Consider the following 22,233-nt stretch of genomic DNA (forward strand, 5'->3'; position numbering starts at 1 on the left):
CAATATCTTTATATACGAACTGTTTTATTTACAGACAATTTGTACAAACGTTTATATTGTAAACATGTATTTAACAATAATATAAAAGTGATGATAAAGCATAGCTTTCTTCTGATATTTGATCATAAACACAGTGTAGCGTCAATCTTGCTCCGATCCTCGGAATTGTGTTGAGGTGTTTGATAAAACTAGAAGGTGTCCAGTGGATTCATTGGTATCCATATACTCCTTAGATAATGCTTTCTTCCGTAGGCATGTGCTTTCTGGCGAAAAATATCTGTAAGTTGAGAAAATGGACAAAGAACCTACATTGACCCCCTTTCTCTCGCTTCGGAAGCATACACCCCGCGCACAACATAGTATACACCCCGCATGTTGGGATGTACACGGTGGTTGTAACAATGCATGTAGGAATAATGAATTGGTCTATAAGATGTACAGTTGAACTCTAGTATCTTGTACACCGGTATCTCGAATACCATGGATATGTCAAAGTGATTTAGAAGTCCCAACCTATTCATTCACTATTTTACCCTTGATATCTCGAATCTTCGGAAATCTCGAAGATTTGCATGTTTTTCTACATTATTATACCACTTGGCCATTCTGTAAGCGCTGTCATATTAAACATACGTATAATTTAAGTGCATAAATATTTTTTAAAAGACAAATCGAGTTATATCTAAAGTATTACTTTAACTTTGGTAAGAACCACCACTTATAAGTTTAATGCGATAGTTCCAATCTTCTTCAGTCATAGATGTTCGCCCGTTAACAAAGTTTTGTTTATTCAACAAATCCTGTTCTGATAAAAGTTGAGCTTCTGATAACTTAATTGTAAATATGCCGATTAATACCGTCAGTTCGGAATACAATGAACTCTTTATTGAGTTATGCTTGATACCAAATTCTCTTTTATTCAGATAAGAAAGACACATTAAGTTTCTTAAGGATGTTTTTAGTCGGAGGGTAAAGAGAAATGTGTAAACATGATACACAAATTGATATTTATTGTTGTTTTTATTCCGAGATGTATCCCGGGTAACCTTGAGCAGGTTTTCTGTAAATTACTTGTTGATACCTTTATCATTGAGAGCCCAGTTTTCATCGAGCTGTAGGAACCTAAAGCAGTCTAATATCAAAGGGTATTAACTGCACCTTAAAATAATGTTCTCATTAAAGTATTTTTGTTCACACGCCAAAGTATAAACATTTTTGTTCACCTGATTTTTTTTGTTTTTGAAAATCATTGATAAGTACAAACGATTACTTTATATAAATTTCCTGGGGTATCTTCTATCATTTGAGATTTTTCCCCAGACTATTTATGAAGTAATTACATGAATTAGTGTAAAAGAAAATAACATGTGTTTTAAATTTCTCGCCGAGTGCCAATACATCTCCATCAGTTGTTATTTTCGTTAACTGATTGATGTTCTTTTTTTATTTTCTCACAATAATGACAAGTAGGGGTCGTGAACTTTTTCATACTTCCTAGCTTTAAGGATCCTCTCGACTTTCAAGGTGAAGAAAAATGGTTTTAAAATATCCTATATTTTCATCAGCTCAAAGAGTATTTAGCCATAAAAGAGAAATACGGCGTTCTTATTTCGTTTTGAATAAGTTCTAAAAATAGAATTATATTTCTTTTGCAGTGAGCAATTTTTGATCTGAAATCTAATAAAAAAGAACATTAAGTAATTTCCTTTTCTTTTGAAAAGAATTGAAAAGTTCTTTTGTTAATGTACAGCTCAACAAACTTTTTAAGCTCTCATGGTTTTTCGCACAAATTAAGGTCACATTGTTATAATGTACCGACAACAAAATACATTTTAAAAGTATTTGTTTACATAATTTGAGTTTTATTTCATTTACTGAAACATAATTTGCACAAATCAATTGGTAGAACTTTGATATATTCATGGCTGAAAAATAACAACTATTCTCATGTGAATTTTTGTGCTTTCTTGCCAATTTGCAGCTGTGTTTTTATCTGTTCTTTTGAAAGCAATAGCTCTTGGCAGAAACGTAGACATGGGCACAGAACAGCTACTGTAACTTGTATTTTCTATACATTTTGACTCTTTAACTCGGAGTGGTAATAGTATTTTTCAACTGTTTGACTGCTTTCTATGTTAATAAGGTGGGATTTTTTAAAGTCAACTTCTAAAATCTAGAATCATGAGAGATTTATCCCACTGCAAAATTTTAACTTTCAAACCGTAAATGCAGAAGAATTTTCCTTTCCATAGAAGGAATTTACTATTTAAAAAAAAATAAACAATACTTCATTCTCCTACCCTTTAGTGTGGTTTCCTTCTGCAATGTTATCCCTTTTTGGCGCTACATTTCGACAAATCCAAGAGGAGTATAGTAAGTGAGCAAAGATTTTTAAAAAGAACTCATCGTGAAGAAGAAAATTTAAAATGTTCATCTACATGGTATCAAGGAAATCTCGATTTATACGATTTGTAAAAAACCTATGGTAGAATCGTATAGGCGAAACATCCTACCATTTATTCATAAGTTCCCCTTTAAAACATCCACTTTGGAAACTTAATATAATAATTTTAAAAGACAATTATGCTTGACATTATATGTAATATAACGAAGGGATGTGTTATTGTACTACAGTATAAAAATGGTATTTTTAATTACAACAATGTGACCTTAATTTGTGCGAAAAACCATGTGAGCTTAAAAAGTTTGTTGAGCTGTATTTTTAAATCATACACCCAGGTGTTTAAGATGGAATTTCACTTGTGTAGTAAACATATATTTGTAATAAGAAATACCTATAGGAGTGAAATTTCTGATGAAATAGCAATAAATGTTTATTTAAACGGTGATGAATGGTTCCTTTCTTGTCATTACATATATTTATCATGCTATACAAACATTACCTATTAGTTTATAAATGAAAGCACGAGAGAGAGAGAGAGAGAGAGAGAGAGAGAGAGAGAGAGAGAGAGAGAGGCTTTGATTAAGAGTTCCGTCAATGAACTGTATAAATTTAATTAAAGTGAATGTGCAATATCTTAAATCTTTTTGAAATGAATATTAATATTTTCAGAAGTTTTGAATTTTATTTTTTAATTACTTTTTCTTCCCTACCTTGTATTTACTTAAATATACCAATCCTACAATTAATTATTTTAGCTATTGTGGTGCGGTTTTTGACCGGAAGATATCTAAGTGAATACGCTTCTTTAGAGGAAGTGACGTATGAAAGAAATGTCACCGTTGATGAAAAACAAGTGTCCATTAAAGTAACAGACGTTGCAGGGAAGGTATGTTAAAATTGTATTCACCGATTAACATGTTTCTTTTTATACATGCATTAAAATAGTGGGTAACAGTTTTGATAAAAATTTGTTACGAACGGAGACACACACACACACCCTCTCTCACAGACACTCAAGGGTAAAGCAGAATTCCCCCTCTCATTCGGAGCGGGGTTATAATTATGAAAATTATTTTTGGAGGATAAAAACCTTTTTAAACAGCAGTAACGAATAAATATATACAGCAATAATAAATCTTTCATCGCTACTGTGTGTAAAGCGTATATTAAACTGGAATCGGATTCTTTAAAAATCATTAAAATATAATCATCAGTGTTTGAAATATTCAGCGGAAAGGATTTCATCGCGCCAAGATTCATTTACTCTGTTTCGCGATTAAGCTGTCGGAAGCAAATCTCTCCAAACATTGGTGTTTATCTTATATAATGTATATAAGACTATTCTTTAATCAAGAGCAAAAAAAAAAAAAAAAAGATCTCTAAAGATATTGTGGAATTTTCTTTCTTTTCTTTCTGTTTATCCGATGTATATGAAGTTTGATATGGAAATGATATCTATTGTATTAAGTAAAACAATATTTCATTGAATGAAAAATTTTGTTTTAAAGAATGCCAAATTTTTATATAATCTCTTTCAGCTTGGGGCTTGGGCCCCATTTCACAGTCATGAAAAGCGACCAATCATGGGTATTTTCAAAACATTATTATGTTTATAGAATCTGGACCGGAAGTCGGCTGCAAGAGACTGGCTTCACAAAATAGATGGCGCTGTCATCGTTTATTCCGTGACGGACCGGAACAGTTTTGACCTGGCGGAAATTATCTTGGATTGGCTGAGGAAAGAAAAGAAACCAAATCAGATTATTCCTATGGTCTTGTTGGGAAACAAATGTGATTTAGAACATTCAAGGTTCGTAGTTCGTAGTTCGTACAACTTAATAAAAGCCAGAGTCTAACCTTGGATTTGCAAAGTTCGAGTATTTTGATTGAATCCCATGAACTTGTAATCTGGCAGTGCTTACTCTATACTACTTTCCATTCGAAGCTTTTTTTTTCTTCTTTTATTAACATGATATATTCTGCAGACTTTTGATAAATATTTATAAGAGGAGTCAGTCATTATGTTTACTTTGTCGTAAATACGGTGAATCAATTCAGGGGGTATATGCAACATCTTCAAATATCATTTACGGCAATTTAGAAACATACTGGTTAAATAAACCTGATTGAACAATCGTAACATAAACAAATCAACCTTACCAAACGAGCAATTTCTTTAAAAAGAGGCCATTTGGCCACATCGCACACCTGTAATTAAAGTGGTCCCGAAATTTGTTCTTCTATTAATTGAGACCTTGCATGTTATCCTAATGGACATGATTTGAACAAACTTGGAATCTACACTACCCAAGAATGCTTTTGAATTATTTGAATATGACAAATCATGGCTTTGAGAAGAAATTTTTATTGACTGCTGTGGCACCACCCTGACCGCAGGGGTCATGATTTGAAGTTTGATTCAACACTATCTACGAATGCTTCCATACACTCTAAAAAAAGTTTTACTTGTTGTTTTTAAAATAAGATATTAGATTAAGAAAAACTAGTAATAATTAGTAATCCATTTAGTCAGAATAGCAAGTAATTGACTACTGGTATCATGGTTAGTAATTGTAAACATAATAATTAGTAATAAGGATGAATTCATTAACTTATAAAATGATTTACTAAGTATCAATAGAATTACTTAAATTATAGGAATTGTATTACTTTAAATTAGTAAATGAACTACTCATTTTTGTTAAATTATTATTACTTAATTTAGAGATAATATGCTTTCGATTTACTAAATTTTATGAATTATTACTAAGTAAATGTAATTCTGAAATTAATTAAAATCTAGAATATTATTACTCAAAAGAATACTAAGTAAATGAAATACTTATCATATTTACTAAAATCGACATTATTTACTAGAAACACTGCAAGGTACCGAACCTCTGACATGTGAGTACTACTCACAGATTTCTTTATCAGAGTTCCCTAATTGGGCCCTCTGAATAGTTTAATAGAAGAAATCTACGTATGATGGAAACAATTATACTTTCTATTTCTTTTGCCAATTTCTTTGTAATTGTTTTATTATATATAATAATAAAATATTTGATTCCAACTTCGAAAGCCTTAAAAATTGAATAAGTTGTATCTTTTAAAGGACCATTTTAAAATGGATAAACATTTCAAGTACTTAATATCGCATTTTTATTAGCGTGACTTTTTTTTTCACATGAAGGTATATTTAGAAGAAAGATAACTCCTCCTCACAGACAATTAGTGACTAGACTACCATATTTAAGTAATTACTGATCTGAATTTTCCTTGATTTAGTAAATAAATTTTTGTTTTAAGTAAATCAATTAAATACAATTCAAACAAGATGTGTTTGTGAAACACCTATGCCCCTGCATGGCAACATAGCAAAGGTTAAACTTTTCTTATATGCAAATTTAAATTATTGGGATTTCTTGATATCTCCAAGGTCAAAAGGTCAAGGTTATTAGTATCTAATGAAAGGTCTTGCTACAAAAAATACATATGTGATGAAATATGGAAACACTTGCCTCAACCCTTCAGAAGTTATGGTCAAGGTTACCAATTTTGAAATGTAGGTCAGACTCCAAGGACAAAGGGACAGATTTGGTGGTACCCAAAGAAAGGTCTTGTCACAAGGATGAACTATGTAAAGTATGAATGCACTAACCCTAATCCTTTTAAAGTTACAGTCAAGGTTTGCTTTTTAAAAGTGGGTCAAACTCCAAGGTCAAGGTCAAAGGGTCAAAGTTCTTGGTATCCTATGAATGGTCTTCTCAAAATGATTACATATATGTAAGTATGAAAGCACTCTTCCTTACCGTTCAAAAGTTATGGCCAAGGTTAAAGTTTTTTTTCATAAGGATGGAAATCTCCAGGGTCAAGGTCAAAATTTCATAGTTGTTGGTATTCAATGAAATTTCTTTCAACAAAAAATATATATGTGAAGTATAAATGTCCTGGTATTTACTGTTCAAAACTCAAAAGATTTTGATAAAGAATAAGTTTGGATTTTTTGTGTATAAGTGAGTCAAACTTCAAGGTCAAGGTCAAATTTGGTGATACTCAAAGAAAGGTCTTGTCACAAGGAATACACGTGTGAAATATGAAAGTCATAGCTCCGCTAAATCAAAAGTAATGGGCAAGGTTAAAGTTTCTGCAGATAAACAGACAAACAGAGAGACAGCTAGACAGACAGACATGCACGACAAAAACTATATACCCCCGAAACTTCGTTTACAGGGGCATTAAAATATTAATTATATAGTAAATAGTGGTAAAATGTAAGTAAAGACCAAGTAATGTTATTACTTATATACACAAATTTAAGTAAATATAAATTACTTAGTAAAACTTTTTAGTGTGTAAGTAAAACAATTCTTTAAAATGCAAAAATCAAGTAAAACATTTGAATCTAGTAATGACATATATTTCAGTAATTGATTTTAAATTTTAAGTAAATGCTTAGTAATTATCTATTACTTATCTTTGTTATTTCAAGTAAAAAATGACTACTAAGTAAAACTTTTTTAAGAGTGTAAAAATGTGACCTATCATGGTTTTTGCTGCTTTTGATAAGACTATTTTAAATAATTTTTCTTTATATTCTTCTGTAAAAATCTAATTCGCCAATGTGGCCCCTACGCCCGGAATAATTAGAACAAACTGGAATCTGCACTATGTGAAAAATTTTTCTTGTAATATTCAACTTTTTTGACCCAGTGGTTCTTGAGAAGAAAGATTTTTTAAACGATGTCGCCAAAGTTTCATGTTTTCCCTATCTCCCCCATGAAAATAGCTCAGTGGTTCTGGAGAAGAAGTCGAATATGTAAAAAGCTTAAGAACGGACGAACAGACTGACAAAATGTGATCAGGTATAAGCTCACTTTAGCTTTTCAGCTGTAAGAATACTAGTAGTAAAGGATATGACTTTGACCTCTCTCCACCCCCTTCTTGTCCATTTACAATAAACACATTCTACATGCTTTACTTCCTAACACGCTGATCATGACATACCTCTATGGGACTCGTACCCCCTCTAATATCAAACATACATTTACACTGTTTTCCTTTTAGAACTGTTACAAAACAACCAACAGAAGAGTTGGAATGGCGAACAGATGGACTTATGTTGACGGAATGTTCAGCCTCCGCTAATACTGAGAACATTAAACGCGTGTTTCACGAACTTATTAGAAAGGTACTGTATCACTGTAGACTTCCAATGCTGTGGATAAAGCATAACAGTTGTATGAACTGTCAACCGATAAATTCAAAATTTACAACAAGGCATGGTCTGGGCCCTGAGAACCATTACAATGGTATTAACATCCAGGTCCTTAAATTCAAAATTTACAACAAGGCACTGGTCTCCTCTGAGAAAAAGTTATGGTTATTTAGCTATGTAGTAGCTAGGTACATGTAAGCTTTGGCAAAGGAAAGGAATCGAAGAAAAGGCTATCCTTTATAATACTATGTTTGCATGACCTTGGACTTCAAACATCGCTTAAGAGTTTAACTGAGAATCTTTTTCTGCATACTAGTCTTATTTAGTTAAACAAGAAAGATGGGAGAATGTTCCATCAAAGTTATTTTTATTTTGATCTAATATGAAATCTTTGGTCAGTGACACTTCACATCTCTAGGTAAAGCCTGGGTGAGTTTGTATAGGGAATAAAATATTCAAAACAAGAGATTTAGCTTTAAAACAATTTATTTGACCTACGTTTTTGATCAAGAACCGTTTGACCGAATCTTCAAATACACCCTCACAAACTGACCTTTGATACAATATTCACTGATTATACACACTTGACATTGGCTTTTCACTTTTAGATTCTGAATTCATTAGTCAGGGTAACTGGACACTCCTGAAGCAGGAAAACTTTATTCGTAAGGTATTGCTAGTTTGAGTGAAGGGAGAAGAATTCAGACAATTAACTGAGTTGCACATGCTTTTTGTTTTGAGTTACTCATTTTCTGCAAACAGACTTAAAATTTTAGTTAGGCATACTCATTGATACACAGGTTTCGGTTACCAAAACAACACCTTTCTCATGAAAGAAGATTAACGAAGAAAGTGTGCAAAATGCCTATAACATAAAAAGTACTTTATATAACTTGTAAATTTAGCATTTTAAGTAAAATTCTTATTTTTGAATAGTATGAAATTTAAAGAACACAACTTTTATGCTGAAAATTCTTCCAGCGAAAATGTTTCTATGATATAAAATGTAAAATTTTTGAATTTTCGGGGTTCGAACCTAAGCAATAAAAATCACGAATGTGTATTTGCTATTTCATATTAAACCGAATAATAATATTTTTGAGATTAAAGATTTTACCTTGAGTACACGTTAATGTTAATAAAATATCAAAGAAAACAATTATGATAGTTAATAGATATATAATTTTTTACTTGCTTGTATCAAAAGGCAATGTGCTCGCCTTGTTCGCGTATGTTCTTTATTGTTTTACTTATAGTTTGTATTGGTGCATTTCCACTTGTATTTTTTCTAAAATTATATTAACTATCGGCATTACTTACTTACAGATAAGTGAAAAAAGAGATTCGTCCTCCAAAGCACAGCGAAAACTTTCTCATGCGCAGATTGGATCACCGAAATTAATTCGAGCGTCATTAAGGAGACGTTTTAGTGTGTTTACTCGAGAGCGAACCTCTACAATGTAAATTTGGAAAACCAGGGTACAGTGTTATAATGAAATGACAATAATGAAAAAATCAACAGAGATTTCTACAGAGAAAGAACTGGGCTCCCTACTTTATAGTATTACATTTCCTGACTTGAATACAACGAAGGAGGAAGTACATTCCAAATCAGAAACACTTCAGTTACTTTTGTAGAAGTATATATAAGTGTAAATGTGTATTACTGTATGTGAGTGCTTCATTTTACTTTTTATTATACTTTGTATATATGTGTGCAATGAAAAGGCATAGACAATAATATATTTTGTCATCCTTCCTCTATATATGTATGTATATTTTACAGTAATCTTCATGCTTGTTCTAATCTTGTCTATAGTTACAATCTCCGTTTATTCTAATATGCTTTTATAGTTATAATTTGCATAAAAAACACACCTTCTCCCTCACACACATACATCCGCACAGAAATATACCGACACATCCATAATACATATTTAAGAATAAATTGTTTGGAAAATATGAAACGGAAGTATTTTTTTTCGTTTGAAGTGCACTTCTAGCATGTCTGAATCTAGACTTGAGCCCCCCCTCCCTACCAATAACCATTTTTTTGTTGAATGCATAAATGATTTACAAGACTTATAACATTCTTTATACATGCAGTTTAAAGGACAAGGCACGGTAAGGTAATGACCGAATCTGCTCTCTTATTTGATGTAAAAATGAGAAAATTAGGAAACGGGCATTTTTTCTGATCTTCCTGTGACCTCTATGTATCCCATAACTTAGAAACAATACTCATTTTGTGGCATGGGTAACAACAGGTTTTTAATTGTAATTAAGTAATTAGTAATTCTAAAAGACACCTCAAACCAGGGGACAAAATGGCGTCTTAGCCTATCTTGTCCTTTAAGATACTGTACTAATAAGGCCACTATCACTCGTGGGACGAGCAAAAGAACGAGAACGGAAGTGTAGCAAAACGCAAACGCGAGGGTTACAACTCAAGATGCGTGATTGTAAAAATTGTAATCTCGCTCCAGCGTCCTATGGTGAAAGTTTTCATTATAACCAGTTCTTTTGACAATGCATCCCACATTTTCTATCGCCCTTATACGCCCTTATAGTTTATCAGAACATATACATTGAATGGTTTTTAAAAAAAAAACATGTACAAAAGACTACAAGAAGTGGGCTTAATATTGTAGTTGCTATATAGAGTTAATAACATTTCTAAACTATTGATTTTGTTTTGTTTTGTTTTTTTTTTTCATTTTTTGTCGAATGAATAATGTATACAGAGTTATTTTCTCCCCGTGTTTTTTTTTTGTTTTTGTTTTGTTTTGTTTTTTTTTTTGCCCTTTCATATTCGGAAACAAGTTTGCCCCGTTTTAAATTCGCCCGAAAAGATTTTTGTTTAAGATATTATACTGTTTACTTTCAATTCGCCTCGTTTTAAATTCGCCCACTTCCGACGAGGGCGAAAGGGGCGATAATTAAACGGGGGCGAAAAATTTCTTGTATACAGTAAATGATTTACAAAACTTAAAACACTCTTTATACATGCAGTTTAAAGGACAAGGCACGGTAAGGTTATGACCGAATCTGCTCTCTTATTTGATGTAAAAATGAGAAAATTAGGAAACGGGCATTTTTTCTGATCTTCCTGTGACCTCTGTGTATCCCATAACTTAGAAACAATACTCATTTTGTGGCATGGGTAACAACAGGTTTTTAATTGTAATTAAGTAATTAGTAATTCTAAAAGACACCTCAAACCAGGGGACAAAATGGCGTCTTAGCCTATCTTGTCCTTTAAAATACTGTACTAATAAGGCCACTATCACCCGTGGGACGAGCAAAAGAACGAGAACGGAAGTGTAGTAAAACGCAAACGCGAGGGTTACAACTCAAGATGCATGAATGTAAAAATTGTAATCTCGCTCCAGCGTCCTATGGTGAAAGCTATCATTATAACCAGTTCTGTTGACAATGCATCCCACATTTTCTATCGCCCTTATACAGTCAGTAAATCAGTATGTAATTTATCAGAACATATACATTGAATGGTTTTAAAAAAACACGTACAAAAGACTACAAGAAGTGGGCTTAATATTGTAGTTGCTATAAGAGAGTTAATAACATTTCTAAACTATTGATTTTGTGATATAATTTCACGACTTCAACTAACGAAGAATAATTCCATAATACAGTTTTACTTAAAGTGTATTCGATTGTTTGGACAAGTGCTCTTGGAAAAAAATCTAACACTGTCTACAAAACTTCTAAATTTGATGGACCTCCTTGGCTGCCTCCGTCTGTGGAATGAAGATAAAACTCGTGTATGATCCTCTTAATTTCCCGCGACTGACTGTGATGCCTTCGTTTCTTAAACATAGAGCATGAGTCTCCTAAAACCTTTGGTACAAGACACACAATAATAGTGGCTGCAGCCTGTGTAAGTAAACTTAAGTTCTTAGATACGGAGAATTCTAACAAGAGATCAACAGAAATATATAAAACAAGGACAATCACGCTTAATTTTAAGAGAGATATAAAAACCTGTTGTCTGATGGGCCTGTACTTCTTCACAATTAAAAAGAAAAGATTCTTCGGGATGCCTTTGCATTCTTCCTCCCTTTTGAACAAAGCTATATCTGGATATTGACCATACTTGTGTATTTTCTTGCATATTTTTCTGGTATGCAGGAATATATTGTCGTAAAACTTCGAAATGTCATTAAGGCTGTCGAACATGTACATAAGGACCGTAAAAGAAAATATAAGGTATCCATAAGTTACCTCTGGGTGCGCAAATAACCCAGTGTATGTATACACAAACACTCCGCAAATAAAGATGAAGCTGTCGACAAATATTATACTGAACATGTAATTGCTGAACGCCACAAAGCAGAACGCAAAAAGACAGCATATTACTTTTAAAGGGGCACTTATGTCTAGATCCCGCCAAGGTTCAATGACGTATGCACGTGCTATCGTCATAATGAAACTAATCAATGGGATTCCATAAAGCAAAAGGCACAACGCTAGTTCCAAGACAGAAAACAAAACATACAGAGGTGTTATGAAAAGAAATATTCTTCCAATAAATGCGGATTTCCTCCATGCGTGAAGACTGTACTTACTCCAACGCCTAATCTGTGTGATTGCAGCAAATTTCCAGAAAGATGGGTTCAGAACCATAAAAAGCTGAGATAGAAAGACACGGAATATTTTTTCGTACCCATTTACAGGTTCTGTTGTTTTCATGGCTCCAAATTTCACTCGAACAAATGCATTAATTTTTAGAGGGGATGTGACTTCATTTTTGTTCTCAACCAGTCCTTTTGCAAGAAATGTTGCCAGGTCGGAGGGAACACATGTACTTAATATGAAACACACGGCGTATAACAGACACGCTAGGAAAGGTCCCCCAAACACTCCAAGAAAATTTTTACTGCTCAGCTCGTATCCCGCCAACATGGACTGGAAATCGTTGGGTACACCTTTCTTTACACTTGCAACTATGTCGCTGTATTGCATTAGTCCATGCAGTAGTACCTTTAGAGCGATGATTGATATGCTTACGAAAAAGAAAGTAATTCTAACAATTCTTGAAGACCAAATAGGGCATTTTACACAGCAAGAGTTAAAAGCATTTGTTATAATGGTTCCAATATGTACAGGATTATAAAAAATCCAACTTTCCTTATTTTCAGCTACTTGAATATGACCTTCCATGTCGCTGATTGAAAAGTTCAGGAATTCATGATAGCTTGAACTACCTCTAAATGTGATTTCATGGACATATTTCAGAAACCACACGAGAAAAAGGGGGAAATACATGTATAAAACCAGACCTAGCACAAACGGTAACTTCCCGCCAATTTTTCTGTATTTCAGGTAAGTTCCAGAACACTCCAAAATTCGTGTTTTCGCCACGAATTTCCACTTCCAGCGACAACATCGATAGCCCATTGCTTCCAAAGGACAAATGACATTAAGACAGAGCGAATAAAGTGCATGACTCTTGATGAATATGCGTTCCCTGTAACACCAGTAGCTCTGATTATAATACTCCGCCATCCCGTTAATATCGCGATCCTTAGTTTTAGATTCAAGATAATCTGTCAGATTGGCTAGAGCTAAGGAAATCCGTTGTGTTGTCTCGTTAGCACCATATTGGATTTGACAATTTCCATGAACTCTTAACGGAACAGAAAAATGTTCCAGGGTGTTGACATCCAAGAGACCGAGAGACCAGACTCGGTAGCCTAATGGCCAGTTTAAGTATTGTCTGGACCCTTTAGGTCCAGGAAATGTCCACGTCCATTTGTTACCTTGTATAACGCATCTTGTTTCATTGATTTGTTTGCTGGAAACATTCTCAAAGCGGAGCACAAAATTTACAAGACTGTATGAGTTCTGTGCAACTTCGTGAAGGAACCTTTTCTTGGTTGATTCTGACACAGAAAACCAACAAGAAGAGTCCACTCCACTGGTGTATGGATAAGTGAAGTCCCAGTATGGACAAACATCTGTATTCCCAGGAGTGACCTGTGCCCCTTCTCTTGCGTCCTCTTCAGCTAAGGCAGCCTGGAGGATCACAATAAAGCAAATTATGTGGTTGGTTCTTTTCATTATGTTCTGTATGTCTCGATTTTTCGTCAACTGATATGAAAGAGAAGACACTATTCCTTTTTCTGAATTCTTTAAACGGTCTGCATTAATTCGTCGCTGATTTGATCATTAAACGTCTAGGAAGTTATTGTTTGATACGGATAATGGCCATTACTACATCCTTTGTGGAATACGGAAACTTCCTGAATTTGTATGAAAAATATAAGTATTCCTGTCGTTTATACGACCAAAATTAAGCTAATTTATTGGAAGTATCTTAATCGAAGGTAAAAAAAAAAGTCATATTGGAACTTAAACAATGAATGAATTATTCTTCCGCTATACAGAAATTTGACCCAAGAATCACCTTTAATCTTCAATAATAATTCGGGAAGTGTATAACCCCAACAGGACAAATTAAATCAAATAAGATATTTGTGACACCTGAATAAAGACACATGTACGCAATTATTTCTCTTGACACATTTTTTATACATGTAAACAATCTTTCAAAGCAGATAAAATTCAGTTATTCATCGAAGTACTTTTTGGCCAAGTACTGTGTTATTAATTATTATTATGCCCCCATAATCGAAAAAAAATCAGGTGCATAGAGTTTTTATTTGTTCACCCGTCGGTTTGCCTGTCTGTTCGAAAAGATCTTTAACCTTGTCCATAACCTTTGATTAGTTGGAGTTATGGCTTTCATATTTCACAGGTGTATTCTTTACGTCAGTTTCTGTATTTGGGTACATTGTACCGACATAATGACCTGTAGAACGGTAAGGGTTAGGACCGTCCTTTTCACAGGTATGTTCCATTTTACAAACCCTTTCATTGGGTACCATTTATTCTGACCGTCTGATCTTTACCTAACTAATTTTGAAAACCTTTAACTATAGCATTAAAATTTGAATGTTGGAGCTAGGGATTTCATAGATCTTCCCTGGAACACTTTTTAATTTGACCTTTTTGCATTTGTCTTGGAGAAACTTCAACAATTCCAATGAGCTGCAATACAGGAACATCAATATCTAGCAAATAATTCTTTCTTTTTAAATCTATCTGTTACCCCCATTTTTTCTTGTACATCAATACATAAATAAAAGAAGAGGCCCTTGGGCCACATTTCTCACTTGAGCACTGTGGCCAGGAAAAAATAAAAATCAATCCAGGTTTGGAAAGCTTAAAATGCATGTGGTCCCGACCTATCACTAAAAAAGCAGAAGTGGGGAGGGGGGTTGATTTGAATTAACTTAAATGTACACTAATTAAGGATGCTTACATATTTCTTTAACTTACTGTGGAATATTTCCTTAAAAGTCTGAAATTTCATATTGGCCAAGCCCTACATCCGGGGTTCATAATTTGAACAATTTGAATCTACACTACCTGAGGATGCGTCCATATGAATATGACCAATCATAGCTTTTGTTGTTCTTCAGTAGAAGATTTTCATTTGTAAAACTATATTTAATGGTCGTTAACTATAGTTTACGAATGCTAATCTAAGTTTATCTGTCTGTAATAAAACGTTAAGAATAGATTTTGTTGATAAACAAAGATTCACGTCTGTAAACTATAATTTACAACCGTGAACTATAGTTAATAGTTGTTAATCATTGTAAGCCATAGTTTACAAATCGTGAAACTGTATTTATCAGAAAATCTGTGTTTTGCAATCGCAAATGATTGTTTTCAGTGTTAAGTATAGTTTACGGTTCTGAAACATACATTATGGTTTACAGATGTAAAATATAGATTAACGTTAACTATAGTTTACAGTCCGTAGACTATAATTTACAACCGATAAACCTAGTTTATCGACTGTGAAACTATGTTTAACTCATTTTTGTGAATTTGGCATGCCATACCCGGGGTTCATGATTTGAACAAACTTGAATCTGCACTACCTGAGGATGCTTCCATATAAACGATGAGCAATCATGACTTTGCTGTTCTTGAGAAGACGATTTTTAAAGATTTTCTCCAGGGGTCATGATTTGAACAAATTTGAATCTACACTACCTAAGGATGATTCCACATTACTTTCATCTTTCCGAACCCAGTGGTTCTTGAGAAGAAAATTTTCAAACAAGCGATCAAATTTTCACTCTCAATTATCTTCCCTTGAAAGAGGACGGGGCCTTTCATTTCAAAAAACTTGAATCCCGTTCACCCAAGAAGTTTGTGGCAAGTTTGGTTGAAATTGACTCAGTGGTTTTGGAGAAGAAGTCAAAAATATTAAAAGTTTACAGACAGACAGCTAGAACGACGGACTACAGACAAGATGTGATCAGAAAAGCTGAATTGAGCATTCAAGGCATAACTTAGGTTGTTTGCCATTATTACGTTCACATGATAAATTATATTACCTATAATGTTTTTTCTAAACTTATATGGGAGGCGGAAGAATCGTTTATAATGAACTCATTGCTCACGGTACTTCTAGAATGTTTTAATAAATTTATAATTCAAGCAAAGAAACTTTTTTTTTAATCCAAATAAAACGGATCATCAACTTTAAATGAGATACAAGCACACATGAATCTGATTGATAAAGAATGCTTTCTCCACGGGTAAAGAGATTATGTATTAACAAAATTTACAGAACCTTCCTTGTATGCATGGAATCTCTATATTGAATATTATTCTAAATTGGAAAAAAAAACAAAGTGATTTGCTTTGGTAACAGTTATATTGGCAGAAAAAAAAACATTTTAAACAATTATTTTGATAAAGTCCTAGCGAGACAATGCCCGTCAACAGTACTTGACTTCCAAGTACATACTTATCTTAAGTACTGTTGATCACATCCGTGAAACTGTAATCCCTTGTAATATCTAATGCAGACTTGTCCTTTTTACATAATGCGGTACTGTTACATCCTGATTTTAACATAATTTCAATAACTTTAATGTGATCGACTCCTGGCGCATAGTTCGGCTTTGGAACACATTTGATATTACACGAATACTGCAGCGTAAACATGTAACCTTTCATTAGCAGTTCTCTTTCGAACATATACGCTAGTTCAATGTTTTTCATAAGATAAAGATTACCCCTACTTGCTGCGAGGTGAAGTCCTGTATATCCAAAAGTATCAGTCGTGTTAATATCAACTCCTAACTGGAGAAGAATATTCGTGAAATGACAATTACCACTAGCCGAGGAATAATGAATTGGGTACCGGCCATTGCTATCCGGGAAGTCAAACTCAGAGTCATGTTGAATTAGCAGTTCGGCGATATCGAAATGTCCAGCAATGCAGGCCTCGTGTATTGGCAAGTTACCATGCTTGTCAAATGCCTTAACGTCGCCTCCAAATTCCAGAAGATGTTGGACTATTTCCAGACAATATTGGCGGCATGCCAAATGCAGAGGTAACAGTCCTTCTTTTGTTTCTTTGTTTGGGTCTGCGCCATTTTCCAATAGGAAATTTGTCAAGGAGATACTTTGTCTTGATATGGCAATTTCAAGTAATGAAAATTCATCAAATGTTATATCAACGATTTTTTGGGTCAGTCTCTGACTTAATTGTTCAAGGTTTCCCGTACGCGCAGCCACGTGGATGTCCGTAAGTATCGACGAACCTACAGCAGCAAACTTGGTGTCAAAGAATATAAAGCGTTGTAAACGTGGGGCTGTTGGTAGTGAAATGCTGCAATTTTTAAGGTTCAAATTCCGTAATACTATATGCCTACACAAATTTTGAAGTTTCGGTACCTTTCTTGATAATAAATGTGGTTCCTTTGTTGCAAGAGCAATGTCATCTCGACTACAATTTAGAATGTACATGTCTTCTAAAGACTTTTTCAAAGCCCAGATGTAGTTGTTGACCTCATTTTTATCTCTTTCTTTATCCTGCAAGTCCTTTTCCGTCTTCCTATAGAATTCTAAAGGAAAGCTTTCAAAGTATCTATAAAAATTTAGGAGAATAATGAAAGCGACCTCTAAATGATTTTTAGATAACGCAACTTCGTAGGCAGATTTGACTGTTTCTTCTTTAAGGGAGTTAGAGATTGCTCCGTGGTGAAGAAGTACAGACGCTGCCAATGTGTTTCCGTTTTGTAGAGCAATGTGAAGCGCGGTATATCCCCTTTCATCTGAAACATTGATGTCAGCGCCATATTCTAACAATAAACTTATTATTTTTAAGGATCTTGAGTATTCCTCTTCGCTATTGACGTCACATGAGATCAGAGATTTACCTGCACATATCAGTAAAGGAGTCCGAGATGTATTTTCGATAGCATTGACATTTGCATTACTTTTCAACAGAGCTTTGGTTACATTCACAAGCGAGTTTTGTACAGCGATATGCAGTGGCGTTCTATTTTTCTCATCCACATCATTGACATCAGCTCCTAAACTCACTAGCTCGTATACTGTTGTCTCCTCATCATTGCAACCATGAGCACAACCATGTAACAATAACTTTGATTGGTTTATATCAGCCCCTAGTGTCATCAGCTTCCTTACTAACGGTATTTGACCAGTCTTGGATGCAAAATACAATGCAGATCGGCCGAACCTGTCCGTAGTGTTGATATCTAGGTCAGAACTGGTCATCACAGCATCGATTACGTCAATGACCTTGAGATCTACAGCCAAGGCCAAGGCTGTGTGGCCAATCAGGACCCTGTTTACAAGGTCACCATTCTTTGAGATGATGTTCAGAACGGATTTAGTTTCCTTCTTTTTGATGGCATCATGGAGGTCATTTAAGACATCGTACGAGTCGATCATCTGATGTTTTTCTGCTACATGGAAAGAAAATAAATATGATGAATCAAGAGTACATTAACAGAGGTAAAAAATAAAAAAAAAAAACATACAAGTTATATTAATCCAGCATTCGGTATGTTTTCCCTTTTATCATGTTACATAATCTGTGCAAGGAAATTACCCTTACTCTCAAGAGAAATTCATAAATCTGTCATGCTTAACGCGAGCATCTAAAGACACAAGCAATCATAAAAGATATAATGTGGAACATAAACTATGTTTGTTCTTTTCAGCTTGAAACAGTTTGAATTACATGCATTAAGAGCTATTTCAAATGGACATCATTCTGAGTTATATACTAGTAGTGAATGAAAAGAAAATAACGAGATATACTCATTTTGCATACTTGTTCAAATACTGCAGGCTGATTTCCTTGGTAATTGGCCTTTGTCCTTTCTCTGTAGGTCCAGCATTATTATTATGTCAATCTTGCTTCGTTATCCTTTGTTGTATGCTTGTTGCTAAATGATGCTTACAACTAGTATATATAGTCCAGATAATACATACGAACATGGAGGAAATCCTATTGCAGTTCCGGATTGCTGTACATTTCTTTTCACGTTTCTTTATAGTTTGAATAATGTTGTGTTTCAATATGTCTCTGCTTGGTTAACGATGTGTTTCAATATATCTCTGCTTGTAATTTAGTTAAGGTTGGTGCATATAAAAAACAGTTTATGCCCAAATATTACTCTCATTCTGCATTGATAGTAAAACACTTCAAACAATTAATAGTAATTTCGATAACAATAAACCCATCGAGACATTTCAACATGGGAGGAAGGATATTCCGAAAATGAAAGTGGGCTATAATGAATATACTCGTCAAACACATAAAACAATAGTATTGTTATATGCCTGGGGTTGGACTTTAGAATTTTGCATATTAATCACAGGCTGATGGTGGAGTGTATTTTTAGTGATGTAAAGTAGCATCCAGTAGTAAATTTATTAGAAATGTTTTATTGTTCATGTTATTTCATTATCTTATTGTTTACTTGAATTAATGATGTAATACACATTGCACTTCGACATTGATATGTAAACAAATGTTGTTTTTGTGTTACTAGACAACCTAGTGAGGTACAATATGTATTGTTGAACAGACAGTAAGGGGCAGTGATACTAAGATGTTATATGTCAGTTTTTCATCATTATCTGCCATATTACGACTGTAATTTATTTACTTATTTCAGCATTATCCCATGTGTTGTAAATTGGGCGCCTGCCATCTTTCTTGCGAAGAAAATAGTCATGTGACATAAACATTGTCGTTTTACAATTGATAAGATCGAAATAAATATATTCATAATTGACACTTAAATGTTATTTTATTGCAGTATTGTCATTTAATTATGTTTTATTTGACGAAATGTTTTGGACCTTGAATGTGTAGCGTAATACTTATGTGTTTGCATTATTGTTCGGTATTACTACGCCATGGATTGTGTGTCGTCCGTTTAATTATACATTTATTGCATGATAGTGAGGGAAATATGAAGACTTATTCAGCCAAGAAAATCATATTCCCCGAGGGCTTCGGCACCGCTCTCAAATTCACTTTCATTTTTAACGTAAAATTACTAAACCCTTTGGTCAACACTTTATCATCAATTTTGTGACGTAAAGCAGGCTATTGTGACGTCTACTACTCCCGGGAGTACGAAAATTATTGCGGGAAAATACACTAGGTGTTCGGAAGAGGTGGATTATGATGAAAAGCGTGCCGACGGCCGGGAAATATGAAGTTTTACGGCCCGATCACGTGATGATCTAGAACCAATCAGATAATGCGTTGTTTAGAATATTTAAAATGAGGTATAATAATACAGATTGTTTGTTGAACTTATTTTATTATGTATATCGAATAGAATTTATAGTTCCTACCTTACATGTAGAGAGGACATTTTTAGCGATGTTATTTTCTTTGTTTTACAAAATATGTATGTAAAGTAGTTCTGAGTTGCTCCAGAAATGACAGTTATTCATTGGTTGTTGTGATCACGTGACCATTGTAGAAGGTTATATATACGAGCAGCGAACGTCAGTTTCAGCATAACGATCAGATCATATTACGTCATCAACATCACTGACTGTAAATTACTAGTGACTTAAAAATAATGTAAACTGATACAAATTAAGGAGCGTATAATTTCTCCATCGCACGGACACCGCAATCCACTATATTTTATTAGGCCAGAGGTGTTAAGCTAGGACTCTGACTCGTATAGATGTACTGACTGTTTTGTTATATTTCATTGAAGTCTTTATTAAATGAAATAGTTGAAACGAGAAATGGAACTTGGTTATGATTAACAAGGATGTGAAGTAAATAATCAAGGGTGTTTTAATACGTGCGACGGGCTGAGGATGCCCCCCTTTTTTTTTATATGTGGACGGATGTCATGAGTAGTCCTGATAAAGTTTAATTGATTGAATTTACACGGGATGGAAACACTGTAAGCTGACTGGCATTTGACAGGGTGCTGAGGAAGCTTACAGTATTGTCTTTTCCAAAAAAAAAAGGCAACCATCAATGATATATACTCAAGCCTTACACTGAAAAATGTATCAACAACTTTTATTAGTATCCCGATGTTTTTATATAGAACATTACATGTCCTATTGGGAAGTAAAATATTTAGGTACCATCTTAGAAAAATAACAAAATACTTTCATGGGGTCAAATTTTCGTGGATTGAAAAAAAAATAGTTCGAGAGAACTTGATCTCGTGGATGAAGAAAGTTGAGTTGTAAGTAACATGCATGCATTTGAAAGTTCCCGTTACGTAGGGTAGGGAACATGAATTTCTGGGTTTCAAACCTCGGTAACAACAGTGATTTAACAAATAAGACAGAGAAACTCAAGCAGTAGGGGGTAATAACTCCATTGAAAGGGCATTTGCTCTTTTTTTGTTTTACAGGATGGTCTAACATGTTAACCCCCCCCCCCCTAAATTTTTTTTGATATTGTACAAGAGGCCCAGGGGCCACATCATTCACCTGAGCACTGGCTATGAAAAAAAAACACTTTGATCGACTATTTGGCCCCACCCTACCCTTAGAGGTCATGCTTTGAACAATCTTGAATACACATCTGTGACCACCTGAGGATGCTTCGAAAAAAAAGCTTTTCAGTTCTTGAGAACATTTTTCCTATATACTTCTATGTAAAACTTGATCGACAATTGTGGTCCCACCTTACCCCAGAAGGTAATGATTTGAAGAAATTTGAATCGACACCACCTGAGGATGCTTCCATATAAATATTACTAATCATGGCTTTGCTGTTCTTGAGAAAAAGACTTTTAGAGATTTTCACTATACATTCTTACGTAAAACTTTGATCCTCCATTGTGGTCCCAAGCTACCAGTGGGTTGTGATGTGAACATGCATACACCACTGCAAATGCTTCCACGTAAATATGACTAATATTTAATGGCTTTCCTGTGCTTTAGAAGAAAGTTTTTGAAAAATTTCCTTATATACATGTATTCATATGTAAACTTTTGATCGTCCATTGTGGCCCCACCCTACCCGCAGGGGTCATGATTTGAACAAACTTCAATGTACAACACTTGAGGATGCTTTCTTATAAATATGACCGATCATGGCTTTGCTGTTCTTGATAAGAAGTCTTTTAAAGATTTTCCTCCTACATTCCTATGTAAAACTTTGATCGTCCATTGTGGCCCCACCCTACCAGCAGGGGTCATAATTTGAACAAATTTCAATGTACAACACTTGAGGATGCTTCCA

The 22,233-nt window shown here is 34.1% G+C and overlaps 4 protein-coding genes across 4 annotated transcripts in view; 1 reads left to right on the forward strand and 3 right to left on the reverse strand.

Annotated features, from left to right (window-relative positions):
• Positions 1–3,149: 3,149 nt before the first annotated feature.
• The window catches only part of LOC134247617 (ras-related and estrogen-regulated growth inhibitor-like), a gene marked incomplete at its 5' end in the record, with an annotated part of 31,592 nt that continues 12,508 nt past the window's right edge, over positions 3,150–22,233 (forward strand). Inside the window, 4 exons of the mRNA XM_062729948.1 lie at positions 3,150–3,290; positions 4,021–4,214; positions 7,472–7,595; positions 8,949–9,274. Of these exons, the coding sequence (XP_062585932.1) occupies positions 3,150–3,290; positions 4,021–4,214; positions 7,472–7,595; positions 8,949–9,086 (597 nt within the window). The remainder of the gene's footprint in view (positions 3,291–4,020; positions 4,215–7,471; positions 7,596–8,948; positions 9,275–22,233) is intronic.
• LOC134247628 (uncharacterized) overlaps positions 10,700–22,233 on the reverse strand; it is a 47,044-nt gene continuing 35,510 nt past the window's right edge. Inside the window, exon 3 of the mRNA XM_062729960.1 lies at positions 10,700–11,217. The gene's annotated coding sequence lies outside the window, so the exon portion shown is untranslated. The remainder of the gene's footprint in view (positions 11,218–22,233) is intronic.
• LOC134247627 (uncharacterized) lies at positions 11,214–13,736 on the reverse strand. The gene has a single exon (XM_062729959.1). The coding sequence runs from the start codon at positions 13,704–13,706 to the stop codon at positions 11,340–11,342; it is 2,367 nt and encodes a 788-aa protein (XP_062585943.1). The 5' UTR covers positions 13,707–13,736; the 3' UTR covers positions 11,214–11,339.
• On the reverse strand, positions 16,482–19,033 carry LOC134247644 (ankyrin-1-like). Its single transcript, XM_062729985.1, has 2 exons — positions 18,820–19,033; positions 16,482–18,448 (listed from the first exon to the last, which is right to left on the reverse strand). The coding sequence occupies exon 2, from the start codon at positions 18,432–18,434 to the stop codon at positions 16,482–16,484; it is 1,953 nt and encodes a 650-aa protein (XP_062585969.1). The 5' UTR covers positions 18,435–18,448; positions 18,820–19,033.

Source organism: Saccostrea cucullata, unplaced genomic scaffold (genome assembly GCF_032062105.1).
Source record: "Saccostrea cucullata isolate Sc308-1 unplaced genomic scaffold, CSIRO_AGI_Scuc_v1 ctg143, whole genome shotgun sequence".
NCBI lineage: Eukaryota > Metazoa > Mollusca > Bivalvia > Ostreida > Ostreidae > Saccostrea > Saccostrea cuccullata.

Excerpts from the sequence above, each read along its gene's own strand:
- LOC134247644 (XM_062729985.1), bottom strand. The coding sequence starts at position 18,434 with ATGATCGACTCGTACGATGTCTTAAATGACCTCCATGATGCCATCAAA.
- LOC134247627 (XM_062729959.1), bottom strand. The coding sequence starts at position 13,706 with ATGAAAAGAACCAACCACATAATTTGCTTTATTGTGATCCTCCAGGCT.